The sequence below is a fragment of the Labeo rohita genome, chromosome 5, assembly GCF_022985175.1.
Source record: "Labeo rohita strain BAU-BD-2019 chromosome 5, IGBB_LRoh.1.0, whole genome shotgun sequence".
Taxonomy (NCBI): Eukaryota; Metazoa; Chordata; class Actinopteri; order Cypriniformes; family Cyprinidae; genus Labeo; species Labeo rohita.
The window spans coordinates 46,807,791-46,818,987 of NC_066873.1; the positions used below are offsets into that span (position 1 = coordinate 46,807,791).

The 11,197-nt window shown below is 40.7% G+C and overlaps 1 protein-coding gene across 2 annotated transcripts; it reads left to right on the forward strand.

Annotated features, from left to right (window-relative positions):
* Positions 1–20: 20 nt before the first annotated feature.
* Positions 21–10,975, forward strand: rnf170 (ring finger protein 170). Of its 2 annotated transcripts, XM_051109795.1 has the most exons (8): positions 21–135; positions 373–578; positions 1,326–1,518; positions 1,600–1,675; positions 5,611–5,719; positions 5,807–5,880; positions 6,090–6,221; positions 10,064–10,975. In XM_051109795.1, the coding sequence occupies exons 3-8, from the start codon at positions 1,379–1,381 to the stop codon at positions 10,331–10,333; spliced, it is 801 nt and encodes a 266-aa protein (XP_050965752.1). In that variant the 5' UTR covers positions 21–135; positions 373–578; positions 1,326–1,378; the 3' UTR covers positions 10,334–10,975. The 2 variants fall into 2 exon arrangements, with proteins under 2 accessions (XP_050965752.1, XP_050965753.1); XM_051109796.1 differs by lacking the exon at positions 21–135 and having other exon boundaries at positions 189–500.
* Positions 10,976–11,197: the final 222 nt, after the last annotated feature.

Here is an 11,197-nt window from a genome sequence, read left to right on the forward strand (position 1 = left end):
AGACACACATTAGCGGCTCCGCTCTGACGATTTTTTCCCCCAGTCCGACAGACACACGGGGTCCTTCAGCTGCCACCCTGCAGGATCGGGGCACCTAATGCCTGACGGAAAATCTCACAAGACAAAACCGCTTTGGTAAAAGATAGATTTAAAACGTAGGAAAAATATTATGGTATGTTAAAAATAGTATGGTAAAAAACCGCTCCGATAAGACTTGATGATATAAGACAGGCAGAGAAACGCGCCGGCGCCGGTCAAGGATTGCGGAAGTTTGTTCGTTTTTAAAAAAAGAGAACAGGATTTTATAAGATATGATGAATACAAGAGAAAATGCTGATAGGGTGATAAGGTTCTTCTCTCGCTTTTCCTCAGAATGTGAGTCTATTGTTTGCTCCACACTCCGGAGCAGAAGGGGGCGATGATGAACAACATTCCGCACATTAACCGCCGTAAACACGAAGAAAAAGAAGCATGCGGAACTAACGGAGTCCACAACAACGGTAAACACACACAAACACTAAACGTTTATCTTCGCGAAAGTGTGTTTGAGGCCCGAGACCGTGCTGTGTTTGTCTCATGTAAGTGTTTGAACGGAAGTCGCTGACATCACGTGTGTGTGTGTGTGCAGCTGTTTCCTGTGAATGTTGTGGGTTTATTTCCATACAATGTATTTATTCTCATGATTAATCAGACGTTTAAATGATGTGATTCTTGTGGATCATCACCCGTGTTCATGTCATATTATTGTCACAGTAGACAGTCGTGTGTGATTCTCACAGATTATCAGGTGTGAAAGACATTATTATTGATTTATTAATATTGATATTGTTAAATGATCCGACATTTAAATGAAATGTTGTTGTCATATTATCAAACATGTTTCTGTGACTATCAGAGATCATCAGACGTGTAAGTTAGAGTCAGTAACAGTTAGCAATCTAAACTAGCTGTTTTCTATGTTATTATGTGTTCAAGTGTAATTTATTTCTGTGATGCGCAGCTGAATTTTCAGCATCATTACTCCAGTCTTCAGTGTCACATGATCCTTCACAAATCATTCTAATATACTGATTTGCTGCTCAACAAACATTTCTGATTATTAGCAATGTTGGAAACAGCTGTGCTGCACAATATTTTTGTAGAAACTGTCATATATTTCATTTTTCAGGATTCACAGATGAATAGAAAGTTCTAAAGAACAGCATTTATTTAAAATCAAAATCTTTTGGGACATTATAAATGTCTTCACTGTCAGTTTGGATCAGTTTAATGCGTGTCTGATGAGTGAAAGAGTGAATTCGCTGTGCTGACGTTGATGTTGGCAGGTCATCGGAGGCGCGTGCGTGTGATCTGTGACTGGAGGATATGAGCAGGTGTAATGGAAGCAAACGAGTGTGTGGACGGCAGCTCTATGATTCCAGATGAGGACTCTCTGATTGAAGGAGTGAGCGATCCCGTCCTGCTCGTGCTGGTGCTCAGCGTCACCTTTCTGGTGGGTCTGGCGACGCTGCTCTGCAGGTGAGAGTCGACGCTGACCTCTGACCTCTGACCTCACACTCTATCAACACATACTAACACACAGTGCTGGTGTCGTCTCAGGAATGAGCAGCAGAGGATTCACCCGGAGAATCAGGAGCATGTGCGTGTGGTCAGAGAGCAGCTTCAGTCAGAACAGGTTTGTGAACGCCAGCGTTATTTCAGTCACTAGTGCTCGCGCTCATATCAGCACCGTTTGATACGAGCAGCTGCGCTCCATAATCCTGCTGTTTATTTAAGCTCATGCTTACAGTCTATATTTGTATGATGAGCTCGAGGCCATGTGTAAAAATATCTCTCAGCGCTGGTCTGGGATCAGGTTCAGCCTCATATGATTCAGTCACACTGCTCAGGTTTGAATCTGACCCGCTAAAAGTAGATAGATATACACCTACTGTAAATGCAACATTACACAACGTACATACGGTTCACTATAAACACTGTATAGCAGATCTCAACTTTTTGTAATGTAATTTACATGTTAATGCCAAAAGTCTTAATTAACACTCGTAGTAGTAGTGCTATCAGTGCGCTACTGTTTAGGATTAACTAAACACATAAAACACCATTAAAGGAGAACTGTACTCACCCCCTTGTCATCCAAGATGTTCATGTCTTTCTTTCTTCGGTCGTAAAGAAATTATGTTTTTTGAGGAAAACATTTCAGCATTTTTCTCCATATAATGGACTGATATGGTGCCCCGAGTTTGAATTTCCAAAATGTAGTTTAAATGCAGCTTCAAACGATCACAAATGCGGTTGTAAATGATCCCAGCCGAGGAAGAAAGGTCTTATCTAGCGAAACAATCAATTCAATTCAATTCAATTCAAATTTATTTGTATAGCGCTTTTCACGATACATATCGTTGCAAAGCAGCTTTACACCAAATTGACATTTTTATTTTTACAATATATGTAGTAGTAGCTTGATGCACATATGGCAGAGATGTGTGGTAAAGATCAATTAATGACGTAATCAAACAGACAAAGAACACTATAAATTAGTAGCAGAATTCGGTAGTGCTGTATGTTTTCAGGGTTGGCATCATCTGAAGTCCTCTGTGGGGTTGGCATCATCTCTTCTTAAGTGTTCTGGATCCACACTGGAGCTTGTGAATTCCTAGTTACCATGGGATGTCAATCCCATGGCAAAAACAGAGAACAAATAGGAACATAATTAGCGTAGCTGCTGTTCAAACTAAGAAAAGGAAGGTTTGTTAAACCAGAGCTAAAAGATTAATAATGAACATTTGATCAGATATAGCTGCAGGAAAAGTTTGAGATGCATTATTTGAATGCTTGGCTAAAAAGATGCGTCTTTAATCTAGATTTAAACAGAGAGAGTGTGTCTGAACCCCGAACGTTATCAGGAAGGCTGTTCCAGAGTTTGGGTGCCAAATGTGAAAAAGCTCTACCTCCTTTAGTGGACTTTGCTATCCTAGGTACTACCAACAGTCCAGAGTTTTGCGACCTTAGGGAGCGTGATGGATTGTAGCGTGGTAGAATACTAGTTAGGTACGCAGGAGCTAAACCGTTAAGTGCCTTATAGGTAAGTAGTGCTATTTTGTAGCTGATGCGGAACCTAATAGGTAGCCAGTGCAGAGACTTTAAGATTGGGGTAATATGATCATACTTTCTTGACCTGGTAAGGACTCTAGCAGCTGCATTTTGGACTATCTGTAGCTTGTTTATTGAAGATGCAGGACAAACACCTAGTAGTGCATTACAATAGTCCAGTCTAGAGGTCATGAATGCGTGAACTAGCTTTTCTGCATCAGAAACAGGTAACATGTTTCGCAGCTTGGCAATGTTTCTAAGATGGAAGAATGCTGTTTTTGTAACATGAGAAATATGATTTTCAAAAGACAAGTTGCTGTCTAATATAACACCCAGGCTTTTGACTGTAGTGGAAGTAACAGTACATCCGTCTAGTTGTAGATTGTAAGTCAAAAGATTCTGTGTATTGTTTTTAATCGGTTATTTTCATAAAAATAAGACAATTTATATACTTTTTAATGTCAAACGCTCGTCTTGTCTCACTCTGTCTGGACTGTTTTTGTTCAGGTTCATGTCAGTTAGTGTATGTGGAAAAACTCCCATCTCATGTTCTCCCTCAACTTCAAAATCGTCCTATATCGCTGTTTTACCTTTTTTGTTAAGGGTGTTTGATCTTCTTTGCATGTTCACTTTGTAAACACTGTGTCTGTTCTTCTGCAGTGATGTAGGATGATTCTGAAATGATTTTTGAAGTTGAGGGAGAAAATACGATTGGAGTTTTTCGACATACCCGAACTGTCTTGAGTCAGAATACACAGAGTTCAGGGAGAGAAAGACAAGACGAGCATTTGAGATTAAAGAATATATAAATTGCATAATTTTAATAAAAATGACAGATCTGTAAATTTTTGTTCTGGAAGTGAACTTCTCCTTTAACATAGGTTAGAAGGGATGTAACCAGAAGCCAGCAAAAGTCGCTACAAATATGTGGCAATTCAAGTTGGTTGAGATGTTCACAAATCGTGATATAGCTGGGGGTTTAATGCATCTCTGAGGAGAACTGACTGTCCTAAAGCCGGGCTCACACTACAGGATTTTTAAAGTCCTAACCGATTAAGAAATCTGGTTGCAGCACACACATAAGGAGAATCTTTGCAGATGATCTTCCCTGAAATCTTAAACATGCACACACTACAAGATATGAAAATTGTGGCGCATCACACACTACAAGATATTATTAAGATTATCATGAGGGAGGGAGCGCCTCACGTGATCTTACACAACCGATCATCATTTCAGCAACTAATGTTTACAAATGTTAGTTAGCGTGCTAGCAGCTTTATGCACTCACCCGATATGTTGAAAACTGAGACGATTACACTCCAGAGCTTTCCTTGCTCCATGCGGTTGTGGTATGCTTTCAACATATTATACAGACAGTGTTACTACAAAAACATAAGAGGCAGTTTCCTCCATCTCCACTATCCGACGGACCGTACAGCAGCTGTTTTGACATTGGCTGTTGTGAAAGTACTGACGTAATCACAGCCGTGATCATCCCGATTTAAAGTCCTGAATATCAAACATGTTTGATATGATCGGGGCGGCTCCGATTTGTGTGAGAGCAGATCGGGAGCTGCCAGATTTGATCTGTGAACGTCTCACATTACCAGATAATCCGTGCCAAACATCGAGGTCCGATCGAGGTGCTCGACAAGATCTTTGCTCCGATTCTCGGGAGGGGAAAACGGGGGCAAAATCGGGCTAAAAATCCTGTAGTGTGAGCCCGGCTTTAGAAAGACAAATCTTGCCCAGGCGGGCCAATGCACTGAAGAGTGTAGCTCAAACCCTGATTAAACTCCCCTGTGATTTTCTAATGATCATTGATTAGCATGCTCAGGTGTGTTTGATTAGGGTTAGAGCAGGGGTGCCCTATTCTGTTCTGGAGATCTATCTGTTTGTGTTTCGTGCAGATGTGTTTTACACTACGCAGCATAATTTCACAAAGTCAGACCGTTCTGTTTTTACTTCACAATTTCAAAATTATGCAATTTAATTTCAATCACAAACAGCTCAAAAACAGCTGCCTGTTTAGATGGTGATTAAAATGCAGTGGTTGTCTCTCATTTTAAAAGAAAAGAGCCCAGAGAAAGCCTTAGTTTGTTTATACGAATAGGTTTCTTTTATTTGTTTTATTTATTCATTTGATGTGAGATTTGTTTCAAAATGTCAGTTTAGTGTTGTTATTTGACAAATTTCAGTTTCACAAAGAAATGTGCAGCATTTGAGAAAAAAAAAAAAGTCTTAAATCTCATTTTATTTAAAAAAAAAAACTCACACTAAGCAGTATATACTGTAATGCGAATCACAGCTTTGTGATTTTTTTTATTTTTATTTATTGCTTCAAAGTGTAGCTATATTATCCAGCTGTAATCTGCTAAATGTGCTTATGACTCGTGAAGATACTATTAACATGAACATCGTGATTTTCTGTAAAGCTGCGTTGTCTATATGATTCCGTCAGACGTGTCTCCAGCGCCGTGAGGTGTGTGACAGTGTTTGTTGTGTGTTCGTCAGGTGTCGTCGTCAGAGCCGAGGCATCAGTATTACTCAGACATGTCGTGTCCCGTGTGTCTGCAGCAGGCCGTTCTGCCCGTAGAGACCAACTGCGGTCATCTCTTCTGCGGTGAGGCTGATCTCAGACGAGACGAGGTCTTACACGTGACCGTATCTGCTGATCTATAATCAGTATCTGTGTTGTTATTTATCGAAGGGCCGTGCATCATCGCGTACTGGCGTTACGGGACGTGGCTCGGCGCCATCAACTGCCCCATCTGTAGACAAATGGTAAATGTCCACACGCAAATCTTTCATATGCTGATGCTCAGCAGGTCAATAATACACTCGAGTCGTGAGCCGGACCGCACAGACGTTTGTCACGTTTTGTCACACTTCTACACTCGGTAGCTCACAGCATTACAGTTAACCACATGATGAGTGGCCAGTTAGTAGGTCTATATGTGTTTGTTGACTGTTGACCTTTATTGGTTTGTCAGGTGACCCTGCTTTTTCCGCTTTTCCAAGACACTGGGCACAGCGCTGAGACACAAGACGGACAGGTCGAACCCGCGCTGATCCTCAACGACATCAACGACTACAACCGTCGCTTCTCTGGACAGCCGCGCTCTGTGAGTATGAATCCGGGCGGCACTTTGTATTTATAAAACCGAAACATAAACACATCATGTTCAGTTAATAAGTTTGTCCCTTGTCCCTTGGTGTTGGTAATCAGACAGTTCCCAGTCCTCACTGACTTCCACAGTCAATGGGGACCAAATTAACTAAATGGTTACAAACATTCTTCAAAATATCTTCTTTTGAAGTAAGAAACGCATAGGCTTGGAACAACACGAGGGTGAGTAAATGATGATAGAACTGTCATTTTTGTGACCAGTTGAATTTCACAGGCCGATGAAACGCACCGCTTCACAATCAGTTGACGCTGGGGCAAGGCCGTAGAATTTAGTAGGAACACTAGGGACATGTCCCTACCGATATCCAGCGGCTAATCAATTGTCCCTAGCAATAATTTGGATCAAACAAGTGAACGTGTATGTAACCACAGTTGTTGTAATTTCAGCCGCATCTGAAATGGGTCATTCCATTGATATTATCTGAGAAGTTAAAGCAAATACACTAGAAAACTGTGCGCTTTCAAGAAATACATGGGTAGATAAGAACATGAATAAGACAGCCCGAGTGTTTAAAACATGGGTGAGGTGTACAGTTCAGTTGTCTGATAGAGTTTACCCTCTTTAACTTTGTTGTTATGCTTTTTTGTTTTTTTTTTTTGTTCAGCTGCTTCTCCCGTTCGCTCTATTTACATCGACTATCACTCTGTGTAGACTAATACATCAGATACAACAATTTCTCAAATATACAATGTATATTAATAAATTGAACATTCAATTGTTTTCATCTAACATGTATTTTGAGCTGCAGCTCATCATATCAACGGAGTGTTTCACTAGTTATCAGTAAACCGGTTACCTCACCTCAATATGTTCTAGTGTTGGTTATCTTTGTAATGGAAATATTGACATTTGTAAACATTATACTTTTTTTCCGCATATTTCAGTTAATCTTATGACACTAGCAAGCTAGGCCAGTAGCAGTAGTAGGCTAATGTAAACAGCTGAAGACGTGAAAAGCGGAGGAACGGACAAAGCGAATCAATTGAGTGAGTCATTTACGCTGAAGTTAACCATTGCGTCGCAAAATGATTCACAGTTTCAAAGTGCTCCAATGGGATCACGAATCGCTAATCATTATTGATCGGAACTTTGCGTATCGCGAATCATTTGATTCAAACCGAACTTCGATGGGGGTTCGCGAATCATTTGATTTAGATCGGGACTTCGGTGCACGTTTTCGAATCTTTTAATTCAGATCGGAACTTCGGAGTTTGTTCATAAATCATTTGATTTAGATCGGGACTTTGCAGCGGGTTCGCAAAACATTTGATTTAGACCAGAATTTAAGAGCGGGTTTGTGAATCTTTTGATTGAGATTGGAACTTCAGAGCGATCTGATCGAGACTAACGGATCTTTTTTCTGATTTTTTTTTTTTAAATTAAACTGTAAAAAACATCAACCCATACAGCAGTACAGTTATATACTGTGTGCATAATTATTAGGCACCTTAATATTCTGGTCATATTTTTTTACCAAGCACATTTTACCAATTCCAAACCACATCAATCTTAATAACTACTGTTAATACTATTAATTTTGTATTTAATCATTCATACATGATATATATTTGTCCATGAAGGCTGGAAGTGAAAAACTCCTTATATTCAGGTGTGCATAATTATTAGGCACGTGTTCTTTTACATATAAATAAAAAAGAGATTTAACCCAGACTGAAAAGTCAAAAATTATTAAATGCCCATGAGAAGGATGCAAAACTAATGCAATACTAGAATTTGCAAAGTTAAGGCTTGACCATTGGACAGAGAAATGCTCGCTGGGTCAGGACGGTGAGAAAAAAAAACGGTGGAGAAGAAAAGACACGTTAACTGCAAAAGAATTAAGAATTAAAGTAAAGAATTAGCTGTGAAACCATCAGGAACCATTTAGTCTCCAGCGCCACCATTTTCCGGAGCTGCAACCGACCTGGAGTCTTCAGAAGTTCAATGTGTCAGGTTCTCAGAGACTTTGCTTGAGAAAAATGACCCTCACTTAATAAGAATAACATTCTGAAGTGTTAAGAAATACATGAAGACTGTTTTTTTTTATAGGCTTTATAGACAGATAAGTTGAGAGTGACTCTTGAAGGACCAGCATCACATCCTCTTGTACCTCTGATTCAAGAATTTGTCTTCCAGAATCTGGCAGTACATTTTGGGAGTTCATGTTTAGTCTCCTATCCTGACAAGTCTGACTTGCAGAGATGGACTAAAATGAACTCACAAAACTTACTGCCAGATTTTGGAAGATAAATTCTTGAAAGAGTGGTATAAGAGGATTTGATGCTGGTCCTTCAAAAGTCACTCTCAACTTATCTGTCTATAAAGCCTATAGAAAACAGTCTTCATGTATTTCACAACACTTCCGCATGTTATTCTCTTTAAATTTTTTAGGATTTTTCACCCAAGAAAAGTCTCTGAGAACCTGACACATTGAACTTCTGAAGACTCCAGGTCGGTTGCAGCTCCGGAAAATGGTGGCGCTGGAGACTAAATGGTTCCTGATGGTTTCACAGCTAATTCTTTACTTTAATTCTTAATTCTTTTGCACTTAACGTGTCTTTTCTTCTCCACCGTTTTTTTTCCTCACCGTGCTGACCCAGCGAGCATTTCTCTGTCCAATGGTCAAGCCTTAACTTTGCAAATTCTAGTATTGCATTAGTTTTGCATACTTCTCATGGGCATTTAATAATTTTTGACTTTTCAGTCTGGGTTAAATCTCTTTTTTGGCTTTTTTATATGTAAAAGAACACGTGCCTAATAATTACGCTCACCTGAATATAAGGAGTTTTTCACTTCCAGCCTTCATGGACAAATATATATCACGTATAAATGATTAAATACAAAATTAATAGTAGTTATTAAAATTGATGTGGTTTGGAATTGGTAAAATGTGCTTGGAAAAACAATATGACCAGAATATTAGCGTGCCTAATAATTCTGCACACAGTGTAAAAACAAAGCGAAAAACAAAGAAAGTATACACAAATGCAAATATCTTATAAAAAAATTAACCATGGTTTTATTATGATAGAAGTGTAGCAACCATATATTTTTTTAACCATGGTTAAACTGTGGTGTAGCAAAACCTTGCTTAATTTCTGGTAACCATGGTTAGTTGGTTGGTTTGTTTGCTTGCTTTTCTTAAGGTATGTGTTGCCAGATGAAAAAAAAAAATAGTTTTCCTTTTTTTAATCAAATAATGAAATGTTACGTTCCCACCAATGCCAAAATCAAACCTACACCTTTGTGCTGGGGAAATAAAGCTGGAGTGATGATAGAGCAACCAAAGGCGGTGTGTAATGTTAATGCCCTGATAGACTTCAAGTAAATTTGAAGAATGAACTGGTGTGACGCCGTTTCAGACAAAATCAGGTCTAACATTTGCTTTCAGAGTTCGTTTCGGGAGTTTAAAATGTCTTGCCAAAGCAAACTTTCCAGTTCTCTCCGGCTGGTCTGTGGCCGTTATGCAATAGATAAAAACAAATGCAAGACTGGAAATTCTATTCACTGCATCGAGGTCAGACGGAAGTGAAAATATGAACACGCCGTTCTTTCTACTGGCTTTATAGTAGGAACTGACTTTTGCTGTACGTATATCAGGCTTTAAGTCATGTGATATCAGGGGCGGTACAGTCTCGTTCTCGAGAGCGTTCGATTGGACAGCGGCGTCTGTGCGGCTGTGCACGCGTGACCGTACGTTCAGGAGAACACTAGCGTGTAGATGAGCTCACAGCTGATCGTTGATGTTAAAACGTGTTTGTGTTTGACTCCTGAAGCTGCTGGACCGTCTGCGGGACGTCCCGACGCTGCTGCGGCACGCGTTCAGAGAGATGTTCTCCGTCGGCGGCCTCTTCTGGATGTTCCGCATCCGGATCCTGCTGTGTCTGGTGGGCGCGCTGACGTACCTGGCCTCGCCGCTGGACTTCATCCCCGAGGGCGTGGTGGGGCTGCTGGGCTTCATGGACGACTTCTTCGTCATCCTGCTCCTCTTCATCTACATCTCCATCATGTACCGTGAGGTGGTGACGCAGCGGCTGGCCGGATGAGGTGTCGCGCTCACGCGCCGCTCCTGTCGCGGGTTTCTGGGTAAAGCCCGCCGCTGGTTCCGTTTTTGCTTCTGTGCGGTAGATTTCTGGTTTGTGCTGCTTCGCTATGGACCGAAGATTCAACGCTTTTATTTTGTAAGACGACGTCCGATTAAACCTCATCAAGCGCTGGTGTTCTGAGTTCAGCGCAGCGTGAAGAGGAATCCAAAGTTTGAGCAGACGATCCTCAAACGAACACACGGAACACGCTGTTTTCTGCAATATTACAGATGTGTTTAGTACAGCGGTGCCCAAACTCGGTCCCGGAGGGTCTGTGTCCTGCGGAGTTTTGCTCCAATTTGCCTCAGCACACCTGCTGGGAACTTTTTAAGTATGCATAGTAAGAGCTTGATTAGCTTGTTCAGGTGTGTTTGACTGGGTTCGGAGCTCAACTCTGCAGGACACCGGCCCTCCAGGGCCGAGTTTGGTCACCCCTGGTTTAGTATGACAGAGCTGAAATATGACGCATGGACTCGTGCTGCAGTTGAACATTTGTACATCTCTCACACACACACACAGTCATTTTCTCTTGGTGAAGCCCAGATGGTGTCTTTCGAACGGGCTGATATCTGCATTAAAGAAAAAGTTTATTTGTGTTGGTGATGGATTTTCTTTGATTGTTACATTAGAGTTGAAGAAGCAGATCAACAGCTGGAGAACAATGAAAAGTCACAAATCACTTTTGAGTCTCTTGAGCTTCTCTTGATCTGTTCTTGAAGCAAAAGAAGAGCTGGAGAACACACGTGTGTTTACAATACAGCACCTTCATTTATCTTTATGTTTTTGCTTTTACTGGAGAGCACAGTTGAGCAGAGACGGGCAACG

Bases quoted from the DNA above. Each gene is read 5' to 3' on its own strand.
- rnf170 (XM_051109795.1), top strand. From the start codon at position 1,379: ATGGAAGCAAACGAGTGTGTGGACGGCAGCTCTATGATTCCAGATGAG. The intron at 1,519-1,599 runs GTGAGAGTCGAC...GTGTCGTCTCAG, and splicing joins CTGGCGACGCTGCTCTGCAG to GAATGAGCAGCAGAGGATTC. The intron at 5,881-6,089 runs GTAAATGTCCAC...TTGGTTTGTCAG, and splicing joins GCCCCATCTGTAGACAAATG to GTGACCCTGCTTTTTCCGCT.